This window comes from Muscardinus avellanarius (genome assembly GCF_963383645.1).
Source record: "Muscardinus avellanarius genome assembly, chromosome: 18".
Taxonomy (NCBI): Eukaryota; Metazoa; Chordata; class Mammalia; order Rodentia; family Gliridae; genus Muscardinus; species Muscardinus avellanarius.
Window position 1 is genome coordinate 50,184,413 of NC_137804.1, and position 27,780 is coordinate 50,212,192.

The 27,780-nt window shown below is 48.4% G+C and overlaps 1 protein-coding gene across 1 annotated transcript in view; it reads right to left on the bottom strand.

Annotated features, from left to right (window-relative positions):
• The window catches only part of ADAMTS9 (ADAM metallopeptidase with thrombospondin type 1 motif 9), a gene marked incomplete at both ends in the record, with an annotated part of 208,495 nt that overhangs the window by 141,463 nt on the left and 39,252 nt on the right, over positions 1-27,780 (bottom strand). Inside the window, 7 exons of the mRNA XM_080715587.1 lie at positions 1,760-1,855; positions 2,791-2,908; positions 5,735-5,871; positions 5,948-6,129; positions 15,783-15,928; positions 24,606-24,710; positions 27,017-27,158. Coding sequence (XP_080571713.1) covers positions 1,760-1,855; positions 2,791-2,908; positions 5,735-5,871; positions 5,948-6,129; positions 15,783-15,928; positions 24,606-24,710; positions 27,017-27,158 — 926 coding nt within the window. The remainder of the gene's footprint in view (positions 1-1,759; positions 1,856-2,790; positions 2,909-5,734; positions 5,872-5,947; positions 6,130-15,782; positions 15,929-24,605; positions 24,711-27,016; positions 27,159-27,780) is intronic.

The window sequence follows — 27,780 nt, forward strand, 5'->3', positions numbered from 1 at the left end:
TAGCCTGGGGTAAAAAGCCTCTGGATTCCACCCCCAGTACCATACACACACAAAAAAAAGAATAAAAAATAGGGCTGGGGGTGTAGCTAAGAGGTAGAATGCCTCTGGGTTCCATCCCTAGTACTGCAGAAAAAAAAAAAAGAAAAATGAATGAATAAATAAAAATAATACATTTTAAAAATGGGATGAACAATGACCCTGAGAGAAAAGAGAATTTCCAGCAGGGCTGCCTGATTTTTCCTAAATCTAAAGCACGGCGAGGCGCTACCGCGGGGTGGGTGTTGGTGCCAGGCGACCGGGGATCCTTTCCTGCCATTGTTCCCGGCATCTTATTTAAAAGGGCACTTGGGCAAAATGTCATCATAATATACAGCCGTTTATAGACGAATAATGTGGGACTGGCCTGGGCAGACTGCTAAAAATCAACACAGGATCTCTGATGTGTTGTGGTTTAAATACAAGGCAAAGCGCCGGGCATGGTGGCACACACACCTGTCGTCCAAGTATTTGGGAGGCTGAGACAGGAGGATCGCAGGTTCGAGGCCAGGCTCAGCAAGTAGAAAGACTCTCATCAACCTAGCGAGACCCTGTTTCCAAATAGAAATAAAATCAGGCTGGGGGTGTAGCTCAGAGGTAGAGTGCCTCTGGGTTCAATCCTCAGTACCACAAAAAAAAAAATAAAAATAAAAATAAATAAATAAATAAATAAAAGACATAAATAGGAATGTACTGTGTGGTTACACATAAGAAATGGATGCGAATTAATCCCTAATTAAAGGCAAGGAATTCATAAAGAAACAAAGCCGCCATCCTGGCAATGACACGAGAAAAATACCTACCACTAACAGTATCTTTTAGAGTAATCAAGTACAATAAATGATTGAACAGACCCACCAGTAGTCTGCTCCTCGTCGGGACTGATAGACAAATTAAGTCAAATAATGCCTCCAATGAAACATGTGCAAGTTAGTTACCCAAGGACGGATCTTTCAAAAGACGCATCATACCGGGCGGGGTGGTGGCGCACGCTTGTCATCCCCGCGCTTGGGAGGCGGAGACAGGACGATCGCGCAGGTTCGAAGCCAGCGGCGCTCGATTAAGAGACCCTGTTTCCAAATAAAACCTATAAAATAGGTCTGGGAGTGTAGCCCGGAGGTACAAGGGCTTCCAGGAACCCCAGTACCACCAAAAAAACAAAAACAACAACAAAAAACCCCCCACACATCATGAGTAATGATCTGATATTCCGCTTTTGGGATAAGTCCTTTCAAAATGTGACTTGTAGGCCGGGCGTGGTGGCGCACACTTGCAATCCCGCGCTTGGGAGGCTGAGACGGGAGGATCGCGCAGGTTCGAAGCCAGCCTCAGCTACTGAGTGAGGCTCTCGGCAACTCAGTGAGACCCTGTTTCCAAATAAAATAGAAAATAGGTCTGGGAGTGTAACCCGGAGGTAGAAAGCCCCTGGGTTCCATCCCCAGTACCACGAAAAAAAAGAAGAAAAAAAATGTGACTTGGAGTCATTCTATTTTGTCAGATCCAGAGTAAATCCTTTGCTGCTGGAGATGGCAGAGTAGACAGCCCTCGAATCAATATTCAGAGGGTGCAGGTTACAGGAGTAAAAGAAAACCATGAGTAACCATATCAACTTCTTTCATGAAAATGTGTGACATCCGAACCCCAGCTGGGTACCACAGGAGGAAGGAGTGGACATCGACTACCCAGAAAACCGGGATGCCAGCAAATGGTGCGTCCGTCTTACCTAAGTAGTTATCATCTTCCGGTTTCCCCGAGAAACTGTGCTGCCGGACGTCGATATTGGTAGAACCGGCCGGAATCCGGACCACGTAATTATAACCTGAAAAAGAAGGTACCGGGAATTCAGTATTTCTTTGAATAGCTTTCTCTGAGACTACGACAAAAGGTGGTCGACAAAGAAATATGATTCTCGCTGTTAGGTGCCTGATAACCAGGAGGGTCCTGCACTGTGACCGGATTGATTTTATGCGTGACATTACATTAACACCTAGACAGATTCCAAAGCAGTCAATAATTTTTTTTTCTTTTTTTGTGGTACTGGGGATGAAACCCAGGGGCATTCTACCTCCAAGCTACACCTCCAGCCCTGCTTGCTTTCTTTCTTCCTTCCTTCCTTTCTTTCTTTCTTTCTTTCTTTCTTTCTTTCTTTCTTTCTTTCTTTCTTTTTGGTGGTACTGGGGTTCCTAGAAGCCCTTCTACCTCTGGGCTATACTCCCAGACCTATTTTATATTTTTTTTATTTGGAAACAGGGTCTCTTAAGCCAGCACAGTTGTCTTTGAACCTGCGTGATCCTCCTGTCTCTGCCTCCCAAGCGCAGGGATTACAAGCGTGCGTCACCACGCCCGGCATCCCTCTATTTCTTAACAGACCCTACAGGACACTGTTTTGAGAAATGTTTAAGTTTTCCTGGTTGCTATTATTTCTCAATTAGCAGCGTTTTTAATTAATTAATTAATTTAGAGGGTCTCTTAAGCCAGCGAGGCTGGCTTCGAACCTGCGCGATCCTCCTGTCTCTGCCTCCCAAGCGCGGGGATTACAAGCGTGCGCCACCACGCCCGGCTTCTTCTTTATTCTGAAATAGGGTCTCACTGAGTTGCAAAGGACCTTACTAAGTAACTGAGGCTGTCCACGAACCATGATCCTCCTGTCTCAGCCTCCCAGGTACTGGGATTACAAGCGTGCGCCACCGCCCCTGGCTCAGTTAACAATTTTTAAGCTTTTCCTTCTCCCAGATCTTAGGAGCGGAGCCTTACCATAACGGACTGTGTTGAACGTTCCCGCCACCGTTTTGCATGAAGAATTATCGCCACCGCACACCCCACATTTATCTCTCCGGGCTTTGGAGTTCAAAACATGATCGCATCCAGCTTGCTTTTAAAAAGAAAACATGTGGAAGGAATGGTAAGTATTTAAGCGATAATAAAGTAATAAAGGAAGTAATGTGTTTCTCCCAAACACGCGCATTCAAAGAACAAGAAAGTTCTGCCCCTTTTAACTCTCCAGGGTTGAGAATTCAGATCGCGGACAGCTTTGGTATTTTGTTGTTGTTGTTCTTGTGGTAATGGGGATGGAACCCAGGGGCATTCTGCCTCCGAGCTACACCTCCAGCCCTGTTTTTTATTCTTTATTTTGAAACAGGGTCTCGCTGAGTTGCCGAGGGCCTCACTAAGTAGCTGAGGCTGTCCTCGAACCACCATCCTCCTGTGTCAACCTCCCGAATGCTGGGATGACAAGTGTGCGCCACCACGCCCCCCCCGGCTCAACCTTGGTTTTTAAAAATGTGGTCCTTGCACCAGTAGCCAGGGCGTCCTTGGTGTTGTTAGGACCACAGCATCATGGGACCCACTGGAGCTATGGAGTCAGAGATGGCACTTTTACTGCACAGGTTCTTCATCTTCTGAGAAACCTTTTAGAAGCACTGGTGTGGAAATAAACAACAAATACTACAAATTGCTCAGGAATTAAAAAAAAAAAGCCAGGAAGGAGTGGTATGAACTATATCCTTTTTTGTTTATGTTTCTGTTTTACAGTACTGGGGGTTGAACTCAGGGGCATTGTACCTCTGAGCTACACCCCTAGCCCTATTTTTATTCTTTATTTTGAAACAGGGTCTCACTGAGTTGCAGAGGGCCTCACTAAGTAGCTGAGGCTGTCCGTGTACTGTGATCCTCCCAAATGCTGGGATTACAGGTGTGCCCAGCTGTGCTCAGCTTGACTAAATCTATTTAAAGAGCCCAGGTTCCACCTTCAGGGGGAGCCACTGTCCACCCCCAGGTGACTGTTACCATTTAGAAACAGGAGCTTAGGGCCGGACATGGTGGCGCACGCTTGTAATCCCCGCACTTGGGAGGCTGAGACAGGAGGATGGCACAGGTTCGAAGCCAGCCTCGGCTACTGAGTGAGGCTCTCAGCAACTTAGTGAGACCCTGTTTCCAAATAAAATATAAAATAGGTCTGGGAGGTAGAAAGCCTCTGGGTTCCACCCCCAGAGCCACCAAAAAAACAACAACAACAACAACAACAAAAAAAAACACCCAAAAACAAAAACAAAAACAACAAACCCAAAAACCAAGAACTTATTTCCCAACTTTTACAAGATAAATTGGAAAATGCCAGTTCACATGAAGTCCTTGCGTTTAAATATTGGGTATACAGGCGGGACAAAGCAGGAGCGCAGATGGCCGGTTTGAAGCCTGAGGCGCCGTCCCTGGCCCCCAGCATCTGGCACGTATTAACGCAGTACAGACCAGGTCTGGGCAGACTCTGGTAGCCACAAGGGGCCAAGAAAAGAGCTCCGAGACTGGTCCACGCCGCTCCATCCTGTGAACCCATCTTTGCAACTCAGTGCATCCCTGTGGTGTAGACCGCGTGGGAGTTCTTGCTGAAGTGCAAGTCGGGCACTAGGAATGCAGGTGAAGGTCTTCCGGCTCTTGCAATCAAATCCCACCCACCTGCAAGTCTGATGCACCCTCGGAGCGCACGCAAGGTGCAAATCCATCAGCTCAGAGGCCGGCCGGGTCAGCACTGATTCCCGACCGGAATCATTACTAACAGTGAAAGGGCTTGCGGCCTCCAGAGATGCTCGGCAGCGGGTCAGGAGCTTCTGAGAATAATTAGCAGGTGTGTCTCGGGGGGAGCAATTGTGGTGACTGAGGTCTCACTCCCGACATCCTTCTGGAACACAGCTATCCATGCCGGAAAACTCGCTATCAGAAGCACTTGGTTCTAACCTCGGCACCCGGCTATACTAAAGAATCCCACGTGTAGAGCCGGGCGTGGTGGCGCACGCTTGTCATCCCAGCATTCGGGAGGCTGAGACAGGAGGATCGCGGTTCGCGGACAGCCTCAGCTACTACGTAGTGAGGCCCTCTGCAACTCAGTGAGACCCTGTTTCAAAATAAAGAATAAAACATAGGGCTGGGGGTGTAGCTCAGAGGTAGAATGCCCCTGGGTTCCATCCATCCCCAGTCTCACACACACACACACACACACACACACACACACACACTCCTGCATGTAAATTACTCTAGTCAATCATTGCGGGGGACATTTTGTACAGACTCCCAGAGATGTTAAAGATGTCAAGAAAAACTAAGGTAGTGTTTCTCAAAGAGTTTTTCTTTGGGTACCAGGGATTGAACCCGGAGTCGTGCTACCACTGAGCTACGCCCTCACCCCTTTTTATTTTGCTTCTGGAGACAGGTCTCACTAAGCTGCTGAGGCTGTTCTCAAATTGGAGATCCTCCTGCCTCAGCCTCCGGAGTCCCGGGGATTGCAGGCATGCGCCATCGCGCCCAGCTCAAATTTGGACACACCAAGCTGGGCGTGGTGGCGCACGCTTGTCATCCCAGCATTCGGGAGGCTGAGATCAGAGGATCGCAGTTCGCGGACAGCCTCAGCTACTTAGTGAGGCTCTCTGCAACTCAGTGAGACTCGGTTTCAAATTAAAAAATAATAAAAAAAAAAAATAGGGCAGAGGGTGTGGCTCGGAGGTCGAATGCCCCTGGGTTCCATCCCCAGACCCGCAAAAAAAAAAAAATTTGGACACACCATACAGTCGAATCAGGCGACGTTTGCTGGTGCAAACGCTGCTCCAGGGACCACGCTTTGGGAACCACTGCAATTGCCATCTGATCAAGGAAGTCCCAGGTTTGCAGGGGCACAGCGGAGTGGGGGGGCACGGTCCCTGGGACTTACCCGGCAAAGGCCTTGCACGCAGATATCATTCGTGTCCTGACCACACGGGGTTCCATCGATCACCCTGTCTCGCAGCTGGTAGTAGGCGGTGCTCCCGGCCACCCTGCAGAACAGCTTGCAGCGGTCTTTCAGGAGAACTAGGAGAAACGCAACCCGGTGTGACTTCTCACGCAACCCGGGGTGTGCGCTCGCTCACCCCGGCCGTGCACTCACTTCCGCTGTACTTGGGCACCCAGCGCACGCTCGGCTGCAGCCCGTTGATGTTGAAGTGTTTGCCGTCGAAGTGCGCGCACTGTTCCTCCCGGAAATCCCGCGTCTGCGAGGCGCAGGGCTCCACGTTGCAGGACTTGAACTTCATCCTCCGTCCCACGCAGTACTTCCCGCCATTTTTTGGCCTGAGAAAGAGAGAGGGAACACCCACACTGCACACACTGCATTTGACTGCGTTTCTCTGCACGTCTCTCTTGCATCCGGGACTTTCTGTTTTGGGGGTCACTTTTTAAAATTTTTATTTTATTGGTGCATTATAGTTTCACGTCTAATGTGCATCGTATTTGATAATTGTATCAGTTATCAAATACGATCATTTGATATCAGTTCTCACAGGACTTGGTGCCCTCCCCCGCCACCCATCTTCCCTCTTTCCCAATGCTGACTGTCCAGGGTAACAATGTTATAGTCACATGTATACACATATTCAAATGGAGCGTTTCCATTTAATGAACCTCGGCCTTTTCCCCAAGCCCCAGCACGGAAATCTGTAACCTGGGATGTTACCACCTTGCCAGGCCGTCGGCAATGTGTACGGTTAGTGTAGGGATTGGGTACTGTGGCGCACGCCTGTGACCTGGGGACTCGGGAGGCTGAGACACGAGGATGGCAGGTCTGCAGCCAGCCTCAGCAACTTAAGACCCCTGAGATCTGGTTTCAAAATTTAAATAAATAAATTGATTTTTTTGGGGGGGTACTGGGGTTCTTGGAAGCCCTTCTACTACCGGGCTACACTCCCAGACCTACTATATATATAATTTTATTTATTTATTTTATTCTATATTTATTTATTTATTTTATTCTATATTTATTTATTTATATATTTATATATTTATATATATATATTTATTTATTTTATTATATTCCAAATATATATATATATTTGGAAACAGGGTCTCTTAAGCCAGCGCGGCTGGCTTCGAACCTGCGGGATCCTCCTGTCTCTGCCTCCCAAGCGCGGGGATTACAAGCGTGCGCCACCGCGCCCGGCAAATAAAGAGAAGTCGAAGCCAGCGTACTGATTCCAGCCCCTGGGTGGGACGACAGCAGAGGGTGCCCTTTATAAACAATCCCCGTGCAATGGATCCTCAGCACGCAGCCCTGCACGCGTCCTCTCCAGATGTGACCCAGAGGGTAGCTTGCCCAACAGCCAGCAGCTGGCCAGGTTCATGGACACCTGGGGGATCCCAGCACCACCCAACACGGGGCTCTCTCCAGCTCCGGGGCAGCCTAGATGCCCAGCTACCCCGGGAGACCCAGAGCGAAAAAGCGTCCACTTTTCTTTACAATGAATTTGTCAGGATAGTAGTATTAAGAGAAGTTCTGATTGTAAGAAGTGTCTGTCTGTCTGTCTGTCTGGGTTTCAGGGAATGGAAAATGTGTGTAGGTCCATAAAACACAGAAAGATAGATAGAATGAGGGTGGGTGTGGTGTAATCCCAGTACCTGGGGGGCTGAGACAGGGGAATTGGCAGGTTCAAGCTTATCCTGGGAAACTTGGCGAGGTCCTGTTTCAAAATAAAAGTCCCTGGGGGTGTTGCTTAGAGGGATAAGGCCCCTGGAATCAATCCGCAGTCACTAACTCTCACAAGCACGGAGTAAGAGCAGGCTTAAGACCGCGGGAGCTGGAGCAGGGCTCCGGTCTGCGTCTCACCTCACCGTGTGTCTTTAGACTAAGTTCTTAACCTCCCTGAGCTCCAGTTTCTGCCAGCTTTACAGTGAGCGCAGCCAGCAGGTGCCGGCCTCCGGGAGCTACTAGGATCTCACATCTGGCCTGATTTTATCCATTTTTGTCTGAGTTCCAGCTCTGGACGTGAATGCTCCTGCAGTGCCTGAGCTGGGAAGCTTTCCCCCATACTGTTATAAATGTGCCCCTTGGGCCAGAGGTTTGCAGAATGTGGTTAAATACATGGACTTTGCAGTTAAAGCTGGGACACTCTGAATAAGCTACCTGGCTCTCGGAGCTCCACCCTTCACACGCGAAACAGACGATGCTGTCACCTGTTAGGTCTGCTGTGGCTCCTAGGGGCTCAGCAAGGATCTGATCAATATTCGCTTTAAAAAACAATTTTTTTTTTGGTACTGGCGATCGACCTCAGGGACATTCTACCTCCAAGCTACAACCCCAACCCTTTTTGTGTTTTGATTTTTGAAACACGGTCTCGCTAAGTTGCCGAGGCTCCTGTTAAATTGCCGAGGCTGGCCGGGCGTGGTGGCGCAGGCTTGTAATCCCCGCGCTTGGGAGGCGGAGACAGGAGGATCGCGCAGGTTCGAAGCCAGCCGCGCTGGCTTAAGAGACCCTGTTTCCAAATAAAAAAGTATAAAACAGGTCTGGGAGTGTAGCCCGGAGGTAGAAGGGCTTCCAGGAACCCCAGTACCACCAAAAAATAAAAAGTAAAAAATAAATTGCTGAGGCCGGTCTTAAACCTGCAATCCTCCATCCTCAGCCTCCCAAGTGCTGGGATTATGCGTGTGCAGCACCGTACCCAGCTAATATTTGTCATGATTTATCATGAAGAGTACTGTATCTAAGAATGTAAAATAGAGCGTAAGCCAGCAGGGTCTGGTTCAATGTCTCCCCATTAAACACTATTAAGACCGTGTGCTTTGTATCCGCAGTGTACACTGGAATAGACAAGACACTTTTATTTCTTGCTCAAAGGTAGGGCCAAGGAGGACCTTTTATTCCAAGGACCAGGAAGTTCAGAGAAGTTAAGTACTTCCCCCAAGGTCACACAGCTAATATAATCAGGACTGACATCTGCCCAAGTTTTCTGCCTTTTTCTCCCCGCTCTCAGAGATGTAGCCTTGGTTTCCTAGATACCAAGCTCTTTGCTCAGCACCAAGGCCCCCTCTATCCTCAGACATAAAGTATCACGGAATACACATGAATAACCAACCAATCAGGCCCATGAAACTTGTTTCCAATGGACCCCACTAGGAATACCCCGTTCAATTTTCCTTGCTCGGAAATTATCTTTACGGAATCTCGTTAATTTTCGCAATGGACGATGGTGCCAGAAATACAAAAAGAATTTTTTTTGTGGCACTGAGGATTGAACCTAGAGGCCTTTTACCTCTGAGCTAAACTCCCAGCCCGATTTTATTTCTTATTTGGAAACAGGGTCTCACTAAGTTATGGAAGCCCTTGCTAAGTTACCGATTTTGTCTCTGAACCTACGATCCTCCTGTCTCAGCCTCCCAGGACTGGTATTACAAGCGTGCGCCACTATGCCCGGCTTTTGGAAATACAATTTTTAATTTTTTTTTTTTTTTTTTGGTGGTACTGGGGTTCCTGGAAGCCCTTCCACCTCTGGGCTACACTCCCAGACCTTTTTATTTTTAATTATATTTGGAAACAGGGTCTCTTAAACCAGCACGACTGGCTTCGAACCTGCGCGATCCTCCTGTCTCCGCCTCCCAAGCGTGTGCCACCACGCCCGGTGGAAATACACATTTTTAAGTTGGTTTTTGTTTGTTGGTTGGTTAGTTGTTGTTCTCGGAGGTGACAGGCCTCAGCTGGCTCTTGGGATTTATCAGAGCAGCTGCACCTCTCTAGACTACAAATAGTTGTTACTGGAGAGTGGCTTCTGTTTCCAAACCTTCTCTGGAGAAGCTGGGAAATAGCTTTCTTTGATTTCTTTCTATGAAAGCCACTTTTCTTATTATAAACAACACCATACGCGAGAGGCCGTCAGGTGGAGGGTTATAAACATGAACCCAGGAAACAGCTGGAATGGAACAATCTCAGGCCGACGAAAGCCATCTCACCCAGCCTCGGTGTCGTCCTCCGTAAAAGGGGCATGGCACTATTCCCTACTTCACAGGGCTGTAGGGAGGGTTAACTTGGTTTAGAACATCAGAAGCGCTTGAATAACACCGGGCACACAGTAAGTGCTTAATAAATGTTTGGGCATTACGACGTCCAGCAAAACGTAGCCCGTGAGCCAAATCTGGCCCGCTGCCTGTGTTTCCACAGCTCGTAGGCTAACACTGATTATGACACTGAAAGGCCATCGAAAAAAATCTGAAAAGGAAGCCTATCTCATGACACAGGACACCGCCATGAAATTCAGATTTCGGCATCTATAGATAAGGTTTGACTGGAGGACAGCCATATTGCGTAGGTTCAACACCCAGGAACCGTACAGCTGGCAGAGCTGGAAGTGTTTGTAGAAGCCGGCTCCTTGTGGAAAAAGGTGGATTGATTCCTGAGCTATTCTTGTGGTCACCAAGACAGTGTCCAACTCCCATCTCTGTGCACAGCCACGCTGAGAGGCAGATGGGAGCATCCTTGCTCTGTTGTCAAGGGGACCGGGTCACCTAGCAACGGAGAAGCACTGGCTGAGAGGCCGTCCCGGCTCTCCCTGGCTGGGAGCACTGGTCCTGGCCTCTCTTCCAACCCCCTCTCTCTTGAGACAGACCTCTTTCCACCACCAAAACTCAGTCTGTGGCTTCTTTGCTTTTATGAAAAGGCAGATAATCATTTCTGCTTTAACTGTTAATGTGACTTTAAGAAATGTAAAAGTGGCCGGGCGTGGTGGCGCACGCTTGTCATCCCCGCGCTTGGGAGGCGGAGACAGGAGGATCGCGCAGGTTCGAAGCCAGCCTCGGCTACTTAGCGAGGCTCTCAGCAACTTAGTGAGACCCTGTTTCCAAATAAAATATAAAATAGGTCTGGGAGTGTAGCCCGGAGGTAGAAAGACTCTGAGTTCCACCCCCACTACCAACAAAAATAAAAAAAAGAAATGTAAATGTGCCCTTTTGAACTATGGGGTCTTTCTTCCATCTTGGATAACATGGTTTCTGCTGGATCGCATGTGTAACGGGGAAAGCCTAAGCCAAATGAATTTACCTTTTGGCTGGGGAGGGGGAAATTAATCTTATAATTTAATAATTCAGCTGGGTAGGAGTATAATTTTTCCATGTAGGCAAATACTGAAAATTATAGGAAATTTGGCTTTAGAAATAATAGTTACCACATTTTCCAACTATTAAGAGCCTTTAAAGAGATTACATGCTGAATATGGACGGATGGAAAAGATTTAAGAAAATTGTGAGATTAATTACTACTTTGTATAGCCAAGCTGGGGCTTTATTTATTTATTTATTTATTTATTTATTTATTTATTGTACTGGGGATTGAACCCAGGGGCATTCTACCTTGGTCTTATAACCACACCCCCCCTTTTTTTTTTATAATGAAAGAGGGTTTCGCTGACTTGCTGAGGCCAGCCTTGAATCTGCAATCCTCTTCTCTCAGCCTCCCAAATCTGGGGATCACAGGCATGCACCACCGTGCTCAGCTTGCTGGAGCTACCCTTCAAGTACATTTCCACAACCATGCCTGTTCACACGTGGAGAAAGTTCAGGATGACACACGGCCCACGTTAAGGAGGAATTGTTTTTGCAAAGATCATTTGCAGTGTGGTATACTCTACCTTCAGGAAAGCTAACACTTTAGCCTTCAAATGGTTTGAACAGAAATATCAACTTCTGCCGGGCGTGGTGGCTCACGCTTGTAATCCCCGCGCTTGGGAGGCCGAGACAGGAGGATCGCACGGGTTCGAAGCCAGCTTCAGCTACTTAGTGAGGCTCTCAGCAACTTAGTGAGACCCTGTTTCCAAATTAAAAAAAAAATGGTCTGGGAGTATAGCCCGGAGGTAGAAAGCCTCTGGGTTCCACCCCCAGTACCACAAAAAAAAAAAAAAGAAAAGAAAAAAGAATAAAGGAAAAAAAAAGAAATATCAACTTCTGCGTTTATTTACAGTTAATGGGGACAGACAGAGTTAGGTTATTTCTAGAAGTTTCTTTTTCCTTTTTCTTTTTTTCTTTTATTTGTAGTATTGGGGATTGAACCCATGGTTATTCTATCTCTGAGCTATTTTTTTTTTTTAATTTTGAAAAAGAGTCTCACAAAATGGCTGAGGGTCTCACTCAATTGCTGAGGCTGGGCTTGAACCTGCGATCCTCCTGTCTTAGCTTCCCCAGTACCGGGATTACAGGCGTGTGCCACAGAGCCCCGCTCAGTGAACCCATCTTTTTTTTTTTTTTTTTTTTGGGTGGTACTGGGGTTCCTGGAAGCCCTTCTACCTCCGGGATACATTCCCACGGGCTATACTCCCAGACCTATTTTTAACTTTTTTATGTGGAAACAGGGTCTCTTAAGCCAGCGAGGCTGGCTCCGAACCAGCGCGATCCTCCTGTCTCTGCCTCCCAAGCACCGGGATTACAAGCGTGCGCCACCACGCCCGGCTTTTCTTTTTTTCTTTTTTTAAGAAAGGCAGACTGCCACGTGCAGTGCCTCTTTTGGATGTGTCTGGAGTCTTGGCCCCCCACTTCTCCAAATGGACCTCGGGAGCTTGTTTGGAGGTTCTAGCAGGGGAGCGCAGCCACTCGTACACCCTTGGCTGAAGACCGGTCCTCCTCTATTTGGGGAAGGTGGTCCTCTTCCACCGAGTGCGCAGGGGAGGAAGGGGACGCCCGCCTAGCCAGGCCAGAGCAGCCGAATCCACCCTGGCGATCACTGGGGTGATGCCGCGCCAGCTCGCCCTCACATCCTGAGCCCATCCTTAAAGACCCTTCCAGGGCACACTATGGGTGCGGGTGCCTTTACGTTATTACTTAATGGCTCTTCCAGAGTACGCAATTCTCAACATTTTGAAAAAGTTCGTCCAAGCTAAATACTTAAAAAAAAAAAAAACTTTGCTATTTTTTTTTTTTAATGGCCCCAAATGAAATTTGTCTTTGTGGACAAAGCACACATGCCCTGGATAGCCTTTCTGGTCCTATTTCAAAGGCAGTTGCCATGGTGAGAGGCAAAGTCAGGAATCAGTAGTTTGCCATCTATTTTTTCCATATCCACCAGTTTCTTATTTTAAGATCTAACCTTGCCGGGCGTGGTGGCGCGCGCTTGTAATCCCGGTACTTGGGAGGCCGAGACAGGAGGATCGCGGTTCGCAGACAGCCTCAGCTACATAGTGAGGCCTTCTGCAATTTAGTGAGACCCTGGTTCAAAATAAAGAATAAAGCCGGGCACGGCGGCGCACGCTTGTAATCCCCGCGCTTGGGAGGCAGAGACAGGAGGATCGCACAGGTTCGAAGCCAGCCGCGCTGGCTTAAGAGACCCTGTTTCCAAATAAAATTATAAAAAATAGGTCTGGGAGTGTAGCCCGGAGGTAGAAGGCCTTCCAGGAACCCCCCCCGCCCCTCCCACACAAAAGAATAAAAACTAGGGCAGGGGCTGTAGCTCAGAGGTTGAATGCCCCTGGGTTTCATCCCCAGACCCACAAAATAAATAAATAAATAAATAAATAAATAAATAAATAAATAAATAAAAATAGGGCTGAGAGTATAGCTCGGAGGTAGAATGTCCCTGAGTTCCATACCCAGTACCGCCAAAAAAAAAAAAAAGAAAAGAAAAAAGAAAAAATTTAACCCATCTCATTTAAAAGCAAAAGATTAGCCCTAGAAGAGAGATTTTCTCTGCCTCCCCTACAGAACTGGTGTTACTGCTTTCTGTTTTCAGGGACTGTAACAATTCTTTTCTTTTTCTTCCTTTTTTTTTTTTTTTTTTTTTTTTGCAGTGCTGAGGATGGAACCCAGGGACACCTACCTCCAATCCACACCCCCAGCCCTATTTTTTATTCTTTATCATATTTTTATTTTTATTTTTTTTTGTGGTACTGGGGTTCCTGGAAGCCCTTATACCTCTGGGCTACACTCCCAGACCTATTTTTTATATTTTTATTTGGAAACAGGGTCTCTTAAGCCAGCGCGGCTGACTTTGAACCTGCACGATCCTCCTGTCTCCGCCTCCCAAGTGTGGGGATGACAAGCGTGCGCCACCACGCCCGGCGCTTATTCTTTACCTTGAAATAGGGTCTCACTGAGTGCAAAGGGCCTCACTCAGTAGCTGAGGCTGTCCACGAACCACGATCCTCCTGTCTCAGCCTCCCGAATGCTGGGATTACAAGCGTGCGCCACAGCGCCTGGCTGGTTTCTACATCCAAAAGCTAGGTAAGACCCCAGAGGCTTCCAGCCCGCGAAACCACCATGCAAACTACGACTTCTTTTTCTGCTTACGCATGCATGTAGAGCTAGATGTCCTTAGTTATCATAAAGATTGAATATCCACATTCCCAACAGATGTAACACATCTGCCATAATCAATGCAGGGAAAAGCAAAACCCCCGGCCTTCCTGGGACCTGTGAGTCCTGCCCAGGGGAGGTGGCCAGTTGCCCAGTGTCATGGCAGAACTCTCTTGAGAGGCCAGCCTCTGCAAATCTGACCCTGCCAGGTGGGACAGGAACCTCAGGCGTCTTAGCTGTCCTTCCTGACCCGGGAGCTACTGATGCAGCCTCCGGAGGGTCTGTGAGGTTTTTTAATGTCTGAGTTTTGGGCTAGAGCAGGTGCATTTATCTACAGTCTGGATGAATACGCCTATATTTTGGTTTCCTTGTGAAAAATCCCCCGTCCACTTTACAAGGAATCTCAAGCTCTGGGGGTGGGGGTGTGTGGCATGTGAATGACTATTAACATTGGGAAACAGGCCCACCAAGAGAAAAGTACTGACCGCTTGGTAGACAAGAAATAGTAACAGAAGATCCGGAAAGAAATACAGTAAGTCAGAGAAGAAGTACCTGGGGCATCATGGGTCTAGGAAGCCCTTAAAACCCACCTGCTCCAATCATTAAGAACACAAACACTCATGAATGCCAGCGACGATGAGGGTAAAGAGGAATCCTTAAGCTCCGTCGGTGCGATTGCAAGTTAGCACGGCGGCTAAAGGAGATCAGTGTGGAGGTTCCTGAGAACCCTCAGCTATACGACTCCTCAGAATCTTTCCAAAAGAACTCAAGGCAGAAAGTTCTAGTAATACATGTCTACAGTCGCACAATTCACAATAGCCAAGCTAGGGGGTCTGCTTAGGTGTCCGTCAACAGATGCACGGATGGCCAGACTGTGGTATGGGCACAAAGTGGAACTGTACTCAGCCAGAAAGAAGAACAAAATTAAGTCACGGGCAGGAAAGTGGACAGAACTGGAGAATGCTCTGCTAGGTGAGACCAGCCAGTCTCAGAAAGTGAAGGGCCACGTGCTTTCCCTCATATGTTGAAGCTCGGGAGAAACTGGAAAATAAAAAGGGGCTTAAGATAAAGGGGGAGAAACGCCGGGCGTGGTGGGCACGCTTGTCATCCCCGCGCTTGGGAGGCGGAGACAGGAGGATGGCGCAGGTTCGAAGCCAGACGCGTTGGCTTCAGAGACCCTGTTTCCAAATAAAAAAATATGAAAAATAGGTCTGGGAGTGTAGCCCAGAGGTCGAAGGGTTTTCAGGAACCCCAGTACCACCAAAAAAATACATAAATAAATAAATAAATAAATAAATAAATAAATAAATGAGAGAGACCAGTGGTGGGATGGAGAGTGTTTAGGGGAGACAGACGGGGAAGGGAGAAGGAGATTTGAGGAAGGGCGCAGTTCAAATAATGCTATGCACATACACAAAGCCACCAATGCCGATCTTAATGGCATGTACCGGGAACAGAAGGAGCCGGTTGGGACCCGGCGAGGAAACACACCAAGCGCCCGTGCACCTACGTTCCTATCATGGGGAACCTCAGTCTGATGAAGAATCCTCAACAAAAGCGTCAGAACTAAAATTGTAAAGAGCAGTCCGCTCTCTAACTTGGACCGAGTTCTTCCCCGGCCCCCAGCTAGAGCGCCCGTGGGGAAGGAGCTCCTCCGACCGGCCGCCGCGGCCGGCCGAGGGACTTACTCTGGCCGGTTGCAGTCCCGGACGGCGATCTTGATGCCACCGCCGCAGGTCCTCGAGCAGGCTCCGAAGTGACTCCAGCTCCCCCACGACCCGTCGACCACGGGAACATCCATTTCTTTGGGAACACAAAACCCAAACTTGCAGTGCTGTATTTAATAAGGGAACAGTGAGCAGAGCTTGGTGCTGACAGCCCTCGAAGAACCAGCCGTCCTCGTCCACACGCCCGACGGCAAGTGTTATGTTGTGTGGCCCTGGGGATGGGGCCGGCGTAGACCTCTGGGCCACACCCTCGGCCCTCTGTTAAGTCTTTCTTCTTTCTTTCTTTCTCTCTTTCTTTCTCTCTTTCTTTCTCTCTTTCTTTCTCTCTTTCTTTCTTTCTTTCTTTCTTTCTTTCTTTCTTTCTTTCTTTCTTTCTGTGGTACTGGGGAAGAAACCCAGGGGAATTCTACCTCCCAGTTACACCCTCAACTCTATTTTTTATTCTTTTCTCTTCCTTCCTTCTTCCCTCCTTTCCTTCCTTCCTTCCTTCCTTCCTTCCTTCCAGGTACTGGGGATGGAGCCCAGGGTCATTCTACCTCTGAGTTACACCCCCAGCCCTATTTTTTTTTTATTATTCTTTATTTTGAAACAGGGTCTCACTGAGTTGCAAAGGGCCTCACTAAGTAGCTGAGGCTGGCCTCGAACCGCGATTCTCCTATCTCAGCCTCTCAAATGCTGGGATGACAAGTGTGTGCCACTACACCTGGCTTATTCTTTTATTTTGAAACAGGGTCTCACTGAGTTGCAGAGGGCCTCGCTAAGTTGCTAAGGCTGGCCTCGAACCTGCGAACCTCAGCCTCCCAAGTACTGGGATGACAGGCATGCACCATCACGCCCAGCTACCCTACAGTAATTTTTTTCCCATGTGTGGATTTGAAATGCTGTAAAGGTACCATCTTTATAAATGACGGACACTGGAGGGAATTTTAATCTTACACTAACAGATTTTAGGCTATGTCTCCATGTAGAGCTTGCTTAGAAAAACAAAAACAAAAACAAAAAAACCCAGCACGCCGGGCGTGGTGGCCACGCTTGTCATCCCCGCGCTTGGGAGGCGGAGACAGGAGGATCGCGCAGGTTCGAAGCCAGCCGCGCTGGCGTAAGAGACCCTGTTTCAAAAATATAAAATAGGTCTGGGAGTGTAGCCCGGAGGTAGAAGGGCTTCCAGGAACCCCAGTACCACCAAAAAAAAAAAAAAAAAAAAAAAAAAACCAAAAAACAAAAAACAAAAAACCAGCAAATGTAAGAGAGCTACTGGTTCCAGACTGGCAGAGGGAGCCCCCTGGCCAGCCCTGAAAGTGCTCAATTAGTCTACAGACTTGGAAAAATGTGGAGGGAAAAGGGGGCAGATCGGTGGCGAACAGGGCCAAGAGGAGTTACAGGATTTGCACATCGAATCTCCATTAACGGGGCCTGGGGATGCTGCAGGCCTGGTTGTATATAACGCTCTTTGGCTCCCTATGGATTTGAAAAAATGCAATTTTAATTAAAGGGTGGGGGTGCAGGGGAGGGGGCCAGGGAAGCTAGTCACACGATCCCTATAAACTCATTCCAAGAAAGCACTTAGGATCAGACAGAAGCCAAAATGGACCCAAGCAAGAATGCTCTAAACTTTATTACTTTTTTTTTTTTTTTTTTGGGTTGTTGTCACTAATGGCTTCGGATTCTCCAGCTTGGAGCAGAAAGAAGGCCATGATATTAAAAACAAAACAAGACAGAAACTAAACAAAATTCCTCAGCAGGACCGGGAGCAAAGAAGCCCATTTCGACCCTCGGCCATTGTTGGGGGTCGAAGCCCTGACCCGGAGCTGAGGTCGCTGGGCAGGGGACAATGGGGCGGTGGGGGCGGCGGCCGCAGGACGGGCATCCCGCGGCTCCTCAGATCTCTCAAGTGGAACGGGTGGGGGCCGTGGGGACAGATCCAGACAGAGCAGCAGAGGGGACAGGCGGAGGCAGGGAGGCCGGGCGGAGAGGCGCGGGCAGGGGACGCTTCCTGGGAAGGGTGGCTCCCCCCGTGGAGGCCGCTGGACACCTGTTTCAAAACCATTTATTTATTTATTTGTTTGTTTTTGTACTAGGAATTGAACTCAGGGGCATTCTACCTCCAAGCGACACCCTCAGCCTCATTTTATTTTAGTTTTTTTTTTTTTTTTTGGTGGTACTGGGGGTAGAACCCAGGGGCTTTCTACCTTCGGGCTATACTCCCAGACCTATTTTTTATACTTTATTTGGAAACAGGGTCTCACTAATTGCTGAGAGCCTCACTAAGTTGCTGAGGCTGGCTTCGAACCCGCGCGATCCTCCTGTCTCAGCCTCCCAAGCGCGGGGATTACAAGCGTGCGCCACCACGCCCGGCTCTTATTTTAGTTTTGAAAGAGGGTTTTGCTGAGGGTCTTGCTCAGTGGCTGAGGCCGGCCTCCAACTTGGATCCTCCTGTCTCAGCCTCCCCAGGACTGAGATGACAGGCGTGCGGCGTCGCGTTGGGCTCGGTGGACAGCTGTTTGAGGAGGGCGAGCTAGCCTTCTCCAGCTTCCTGCCTCCTCCCCTGTAATTGTTCCTGGACAGAAGCCAAGGACATCTCTCTCCTTGGCTGAAAAAATTCTGCAGCTGAGCTCTGAAGACTTCGGAACCCAAGAAGGGTCAAGGCTGTGGTGGCCACCTGCTCCCTGGAGATCAACTTTATAGATGTTTCTACAGTGACTGCCAAGATGAACATAAAAAATAGAGAGGAGGGCATCTGGGTCTAGAGCCCCCTTACCCAGCAGAAATGTAAATGAGCTACACGCGTGATATAAAAATTTTGAGAAGCTGCATTAAAAAAAATCTGTAAAGAAAAGAAACCCCTGAAATTAATTTTAATGTATTTAGCCCAATATATGTAAAACATTATTATGTCTACCTATCATCAATATAAAAAATCACTCCAAGCCGGGCGTGGCGGCGCACGCTTGTCATCCCAGCATTCAGGAGGCTGAGACAGGAGGATCGCGGTTCGCGGACAGCCTCAGCTACTTAGCGAGGCCCTCTGCAACTCAGTGAGACCCGGTTTCAAAATAAAGAATAAAAAATAGGGCTGGGGGTGTCGCTCAGAGGTAGAATGCCCCTGGGTTCCATCCTTGGTACCACACACATACACACACACGCACACACACACACGCACACACACACACGCACACGTACACACACGAGAATAAAATTGTCATTCTCCTTTTTTTTTTATACTAAGGTTTTGGGACCTGGGTGTATTCCGCCCATCTCAGGTCAGACTGTGGGCCGGGACAGAGCAGAGGGACTCAGGCTCAGGTAAGGGGGTCTAAGCAGCCCTGTGGCCTCCGGCCAGGTGCAGGCGCCCTCCACTGCTGAGGAGTGGGGAATGGCTGCCGGCCAGCATCGTCCAGCCCGAGGATAACGGGAGACAAGAAGCCCGAGCACCGCGCAGCCCTGGGCCCCGGGATGCGACTTAAACAGCAGGACCGACATCGTCCCCGGTGCAACACAGGCGATACAGGCCCCGCGCCCCGACCCCAAGCGCCAGTCCTGAACTGCTCCAGACACCCAGATACTGAGTGCCGGGGCCGAGCCTCGCAGACCCCAGGGACCGCTGTGGATCCAGAGGAGGCGGAAAGGAGGGCGCGCGGTCACCCCAGGGCCCTGTGTAAGGGCCTGTGTGACCTGAGTGAAGCCCGAGGGCCCCAGGGCGCCCATGATGGGTGACATACAGGGTGTGCACTGAACACAGAGAGTGACATCAGAACAAAGAAAGGAATATGGAAGAGAATAAATAATATATGATACATTATGGCAGAATGGGCCTAGGAGTGTGAGGCCAGCCATGGCATAATACGTGGAAATATGATGTAATACATGTGTAATAAATGAAAAGTCAATATACATATATGTAACACTATATACATATATGTAACGTATGGAAAATGTCACCTAACATATATGTAACACATGAATATATTCTATAATAAATGAAAATATTCTATAATACGTATATGTAACATGGAAAATGTTACAGACTACATGTGCAATATAGGAAAGCATTATATAATATATAAGAATCTTCTATACTATGCATATGTAACATGGAAAATGTTATATGTGTGTAACATGAAAGTATTGTGTAATATATAATATATAAAATATTCTATAATATATATGCAACATGTGGAAATATTATATAATACACAATATAATAATATGTGATACATTATATGCCACATAATATATAGAATATAGAATATACCATGGCATATAGTATAGTATAATATAATGTGAATATAAAAACATTCCACGATAATGTTATACATCATGAAATATTGTGTGATGTTATGATTATAAATTTGTAATTCTAAATAAAATATCACACATGATATTATGATTATAATTATATATAGTATATGACATATTAATATATGAGATAATATGATTATGACATAATATAATGTAAACACAGAAATATTAGATAATGTATAACTGTATATGACCTATACTAAAATAAGAATATGTATTCTATTACATATATGTATTTTAATACGTATACATATTATACACGTCAGTATTCCAAATTTTTAAACTACCGGACACCTCCGGGAGCTCCTGGCCTCTGCACTTTCTGCAGGGCTGTCCGAGCTTGGGTTAAGCCCTCCTCACAGCAGGCTAGGACGTGGGGCTCTCGTTCTTCCCGCAGCAATGGAAAAGGCTTTGGAGGCTGGATCCCTGCCACGCCCGTGAGGCCGGCCAGGCCGAGGACAGTCGGGGACCCCACCGCGCCTCCCACAGGTCACCTCTCACCGGGACCGACTCTGAGGACTCAGAGCAGATGCTGAGGCCAAGCCGGGCGGCAGGTGGCTCCCCGACACCTCCTTTCCTCTGCCTTCCGGGTAGCAGGACCTGTACTTTGACCAAGTCCTGTCTTATCAGTAGAGGCGGCCAGCAGAATTCACCGTGTGGGGTTTGTGTGGAGGTCTTTAGGAAGCTTGCATTTATTTCATTCTGCTGGGAAGGCAGGTCACATGGCTGGAGTTACGGTAGCCACTTTGTGACCCAGAGGATGACATCCATTTGTGTAGGACAACACGGCAGAAAGCCAGGGCCGGCCTGTGACTCCGGTGCCTTAATGGTGCTGATGCAACAGCTCCATCATTTGCCTACCTCACGGATCAGATTTTTAGGTCAGAAAAAGAGGCAATCTGCTTATAAGATAATACAATCATCGGATCTGACCCGAACGAAATTCCTAACTAATACACCTTTGAGCTCACAGATAATGCCCAAATTCAGCCCTCAAATCTTGTTGCCAAGTGCACTTTTTTTGGGTGGTACTGGGGTTCCTGGAAGCCCTTCTACCTCCGGGCTAAACTCCCAGACCTATTTTTACATTTTTATTTGGAAACGGGGTCTCCTAAGCCAGCGCGCGCGGCTGGCTTCGAACCTGCGCGATCCTCCTGTCTCCGCCTCCCGAGCGCGGGGATGACAAGCGTGCGCCACCACGCCCGGCGGCCAGGTGCACTTTTATAAATTCTACAAGCCGGGCGTGGCGGCGCACGCTTGTCATCCCTGCACTTGGGAGGCTGAGACCTGGAGGATCGCGGTTCTCAGCCAGCCCTAGCTACTTAGTGAGGCCCTCTGCAACTCAGTGAGACCCTGTTTCAAAATAAAGAATAAAACATAGAGCTGGGTTTGTAGCTCAGAGGTAGAATGGCCCTGGGTTCCATCCCCAGTACTGTAAATAAATAGAAAGAAAGAAAGAAAGAAAGAAAGAAAGAAAGAAAGAAAGAAAGAAAGAAAGAAAGGAAGAAAGAAAAGAAAGATTCTACAGACTGAAAATCCCCTATGACTATTCATGAATTTTAATAATGAGAAGCTTCCTGGAGACTTATTTTCTCCTCCTGATACTTCAGACGTGAGTTTCTTGATATCTCTGTCTCTCTTTTGTAGACTTTCATACGAGAGTAAACTCCAAAGGGACCATTATTCCCTTGACGTACCATCAAAAACCTCAGGAAAAAACAAAGCTTTATCAGTTCTCCCTTTTTTTCAAGAAAATGTCTTACTAAAAACCAGTCTGCAGCCAGGTGCGGGGGGCCTGCCTGTCATCTTAGTACTTGGGAGGCTGAGACTGGAGGACCACAGGTTGGAGACCAGCCTCAGCAACTTAGCGAGACTCTCAGTAACCTGGTAAGACCCTGTTTCAAAACAAAAAACGAAACAAAGTAAAATAAAAAGGGCTGGGGAGTGAGCTTAGAAGTAGAACTCTCCTGGGTTCAATCTCTAGTATCAAAAAAAAAAAAAAAAAAAAGGAGGGGGAGCACAGATGGAATATTTCCTAGCAATATGAGCCCCTAAGGGAAAAAGTGCCTCAGAAGAACAGGGTGAGTGTCTGGGGCAGCCCGGGCTGGAAATGGGGGCTGTTTGGGAAATATCTGTCTTCTTCGGCAAATTGGCCAGATCGCAATTACCTCTGGGAATCGCCATGACATCAAACCAAAGAATGCAGAGGTTTCTGGATCCAGAGCCAAAATAGAATCAGCCTTTCTTAAAAGTGTCCAAAACCATTTAGCTGACATCTCCCACGCCAGCGTCTTTTGAAGGGGGCGGCAAAGGAGACGGGGCGCATCGGTTTGGTTCCAAGACGGCCTGAAACCACAGTTACGAACCTCCGGCTCCGAAAAGAGGGTTAAAATGTAAACGTTAATGGCCGTCACGAGAGAACGGAGGAAAGAGACGTTTAGTGAGTCGTTCATCAAAAGAACATGATGTCAAGCAGGCCGAGACAGGCTGCGCTGAGGGAACCGGGCAGAGAGAAGTCGAGAAAGGGGGGGGGGGGGAGAAACAAAAAGCGAAGGAAAAAAATGAGCCCAGCTGCAGAACGAGTCAGACTTTGTTGGCACACGGGGAGAAAAAGCACTCGCTGCCAATTCTGTGAAATCAACACGGGGCAGGAGAAATCACAAAGAACGTCTGCGCCAACATATCCACCTTCTTTGGCATTTGAAAAATGCATAAATACCCTGAGTATTTACACACATGCGCACACACACACTTAATCAAAGCTGTTAGACGCCGCCACTCTTCTAGAATCCGATGACAAATGTGCCCGGCCCTTTCTCTGCACAACTGTTTCACCAACAGCTCAGGGAGCCCGTCCTCCGGAGCCTCTTCTGTGCCCAGCAGGCTCTCCCCAAAGCTTTCGCCAGCTTCCTCGGCTCCTACCATTCCCCCTGAGATTACCCGGCAGCCCCTCCTCCCCTGCTCTGTTGCAAAAACCAGAAGATTAGAGGAAGACCCCCGCAGGCTCCCCCGGGTTACTTTCCCGCCTTACGGAATCAGCTGGGGACCAGCCCCGTGATGGACTTTTAGCAAATATAAGTCCCTTGGTCGTATTCTGGTGAATTCTTCTTTGTTGTGGCTTTTCCAGCCAAGACTTGTGCTCAAAATAGACACCGTGGGTGGGTGTCTCAGATGGAACTAAGAACTACAAGGTAAAGGCCAGTGATTTTTGCTGAGATCAAATGGATTCAATTGAAGTTAGGTGAATGGCGGGGCGGAATCCAAGCCAACCCACCAAGGTGCTGACTAGGTGTTATGTTGACTGTCACCTCCCATCCCCTGGCGACAGCTGCCTGGGTCCCTGTGTCTAGGACTCCCAGGTCACGCCTGACTGTGTGTAACACACTGGGCGTGGTGGCACACAACTGTATTCCCCGGACTTGGGAGGCTGAGACAGGAGGATCGCGGTTCATGGACAGCCTCGGCTACTTAGCGAGGCCCTTTGCAACTCAGTGAGACCCTGTTTCAAAATATAGAATAAAAAACAGGCTGGGAGTGTTACTCGGAGGTAGAATGCCCATCCCCAGGACCACAAAAAAAAAAAAAAAAAAAAAAAAGAAAAGAAGATAGGGCTGGGGTGTCACTCAGAGGCATACCCCTGGGTCCCATCCCCAGTACTGCAAAAAAGGAAATCCGGTGAGGTAAATAAGTCTCAGAAATAAAGTCCAGGGACTGTGTCTCTGGTAAATGACTGACTGCCATTATCTGTACAGATTGAAAACAAAAAAATTCTAATTCATTCCTAAAACTCGTTGTAACCAAATACGAGGGGAGGGGGTGATGATAATATCGCTAACACGCCACTGTTTGCCCAGACGCACAGCACAGAAGGACTAGTTAATCATCCTCCCGGGTGCCCTGGGACGCTGCCATCGCCGGGCCACACAAGCGGTTGTCTAGTTATTAAGAAGCCAGTGGGAACCATTACGACCGGCGTGTGGGAATCCGGATTTGGAGGGATACCAGGTGACATCACCGCTCCTTAAAGGGAACGGCGCAGGCTGGTGAAAGCCTGGAATCACAGCCAGTGGGTACACTAGGTTCTAAAATGATCTGTTGGTGTAATAATTAGCTCCCAGCGCCTCTCCCAAAAGAGAGACAGAGAGAGAGAGAGAGAGAGAGAGAGAGAGAGAGAGAGAGAGAGAGAGAGGAGAAAAAGAAGCACTACTGCCCACTAACTGCCCCGTAAACCAAAAGGCGCATCGCACAGGAAGGTCTTCAATTGAGGGGTTGTCTCATATGGAGGCCGCGGTGATAGCTCTGGCATCGCTAGTGTGACGTCTCCTCGTCAGATTTTTAATAGCAAGCAATACCTCCCTCTTTGCAAAAACAGTATGCGTGCTAACAAGGGCTGCATTCTCTTCTAAACGCAGGTGACCGCCATCTCTAGAACCTGTGCGTTTCTGTCGCAGGACAGGACAGGACGGGGGGGGGGGGGTTACTTGCCTTTCCTGGTTCGCACTCCGTCCCGTCGGCCCAGGGCGTGTGCTGCGTCCGGCAGCCTTTGTGGGCTCCATCCACGTCTTTGCACCAGAGCCGTCTACACTGCATCTACTCGGTTCAGTGGCAAGATAACGGAGACACAAGAGGTTAAGATGGCACCATGGAGCAAAAGCAGGAATTATTTTCTATTCAAGTTTTCCCAGTGACGTAAGGTAGCTTGGAAAGAGATTTTTTACCCCCCTCGGTTGGATAAATGATGCAATATTCCAAGGGCTAGAAAGGGCAGCTCCGGAGACACTTTTATTTTCTTTTCCTTCTAGGAATTGAACACGGGGACATGCTACCTCTGAGTTACACTCCCAGCCCTATTTTATATTTTCTTTCTTTCTTTTTTTTTTTTTTTTGGTGGTACTGGGGTTCCTGGAAGCCCTTCTACCTCCGGGCTACACTCCCAGACCTATTTTTACATTTTTATTTGGAAACAGGGTCTCCTAAGCCAGCGCGCGCGGCCGGCTTCGAACCTCCGTGATCCTCCTGTCTCTGCCTCCCAAGCGCGGGGATTACAAGCGTGCGCCACCACGCCCGGCCTATTTTATATTTTCAATCAGGGTCTAAGTTACTGAGAATCTCAGCCGGGCATGGTGGCGCACGCTTGTAATCCCAGCATTTGGGAGGCTGAGACGGGAAGATTGCAAGTTCGCGGCCAGCCTCAGCTACTTAGCGTGGCCCTCTGCAACTCAGTGAGACCCTGTTGCAAAACAAAGAATAAAAAATAGGGCTGGGGGTGTAGCTTGAGGCAGAACATCCCCGAGTTCCACCCCGGTACCTAAAAAAAAAAAAAAAAAAAACCAAACTTAAGTTACTGAGAATCTAACTAAATTGCTAAGGCTGGCCTCAAACCTGCAATCCTCCCGAGTCTCAGCCTCTCAAGTACTGGGATGAGAGGCATTGTGCCACTCTACCTGGCTGTTTATCTTGTTAGGTTTAGATGGCAAGGGCATGTTCCCAATATAGATCACTTTCACCTGCGATGTAATATTCCACTGGCCAAAGACCCTAAAATCTGTTTAGCCTTCCTTTTGTTGGGCATCGCAATGACTTTTAATTTGTATTATCATGAGTACCACATGCATGAATATTATTAGGGACAAAGTCACTTAATTTTTTTTTATTATTTCCATGGACTTAATTCATCACACAGCCTTTTAAAACTGTCTCAGCAACACACACACACACACACACACACACACACAGACTCTGCCTCTAAGTGACTGAACAGGGCGGCCCACAGAGACACATTTCTGTTTGTCTACACACAATTACCACTAGATAATATTTTTATCATCCAGGACATTGGGACCAAAACATCACACGGCCCCAGAGCGGAGCTGACCCCCTGGATGAGATTTGAGGTCCCAGGTGGTCACAGGACACAACCTTTATTTTATTTTATTTTTATTTTATTTTTTTGGTGGTACTGGGGTTCCTGGAAGCCCTTCTACCTCCGGGCTACACTCCCAGACCTATTTTTACATTTTTATTTAGGAAACAGGGTCTCCTAAGCCAGCGCGGGCGGCTGGCTTCGAACCTGCGCGATCCTCCTGTCTCTGCCTCCCGAGTGCGGGGATGACGAGCGTGCGCCACCACGCCCGGCAGGACACAACCTTTAAAGTTAAACCGGAGAACCCGGGTTCAGCTCATGATTGACCTTTCCAGAATCTTCAAGTATCCTTACAATTTAGGTCACTTGAACAAGAAAGGAGACGAGGACAGCATTGGGGTTTGGATTTAGCATGTCCCCTGACCTCCTTTGGTAGATGACGCAGCCATGATGGGGGCGGGACTACTGTACTGGGCTAGGGTCCATTGGCCTGGCGCAGTGTTTGGGGGGCGGGCTGCTGCAGCTCCCAGTTCCCCTCTGCCCTCATGAGCTGATTAGCAAACTCTCTGCTTTCCCTCTGTCTCCCATCACTATGCCCTGAGGACCTGTAGCCCCGGTCCCCACTTGGCAGCCGGCATAAAATAAGACTATGGACTGAAATCTCCCAAACCGTGAGCAAAGCCATCTCCCTCCCTTTGAAGTGGTGGTAGCTGTGGTAGTTGTGGTCATCGGGTGTTTGGGGTCCTGGTGGTGAGGCTGCTGCTGCTGGAGACAGGAAAGAGCTGAGCCCCTGATAACCAGCCCGTCGCCTCTCATCTTCCCGCCTATCCATGCACATCCTGGCGGCCTCTCCCTTCTGGGTCGTCAGGATGGTAACCTGAGATCAAGCAAGCCAGGACCACGACCGGGTGATTCTCCTACCCTCGGGATTACTGTGGTCATTAGTCACTCTGAACCTTCCTCATGTGGTTAATATTAGAGTGAGAAATCCCAAATCAACAGAGAAGGGCAGAAACAGCCCCCAGACACTTACCATGTAGGGGCACACCTGAGAACCAGGCCCAAAGATCAATTCACACTGTTTGTTCACATTGTACAGCAGGCCTGGCAGCTGGGAGGGCAGCGGGTAGGGCCGGGATTCAGGTTCGTTGAGCAAACACTCACCATACCCCGTGCTGAGGGGAGCAAAACACACAGGTGTTAACAGGCCTGTCCCGGGCTCCCAACCAACGCCAAGGCCACCCCCCAACCCCATGGCAGCCAAGACAGGCCTGTGACCTTGGATCTATTCTTTACACCCAAGGTCAAATCCCAAGGCTGAAATTATATTGGTGGGGGGGCAGACTTTCTTTTGTGCGGTACTAGGGATGGAACCCAGGGGCATTCTACCTCCAAGTTACACCCCCAGCCCTATTTTTTATTCTTTATTTTGAAACAGGATCTCACTGAGTTGCAGAGGGCCTCACTAAGTAGCTGAGGCTGCCCGCAAACCGCGATCCTCCTGTCTCAGACTTTTTAGAATCAAAAGCTATGCGTGCAACAGAGATAAAGAAGACGGAGGGACCTATCATAGCCTCGATCACATATGGGGGCAATTATCTGTTTATTTTCGACTATCTTTCCCAATAGACTGTAGGCCTCTCGGGGGCCAAGACGGCCTCACCTTCCACCCCAGCGAAAGCAGGGCTGGTCCTTAGCAACAAGTGTTTAGCAAATGTTTGCTATGGAGCTGAGGGGATAAATCAGTCTATGGAAAGAAAGCGTCACTTGCTTAAGGAGAAAAACAATCACTCTCTG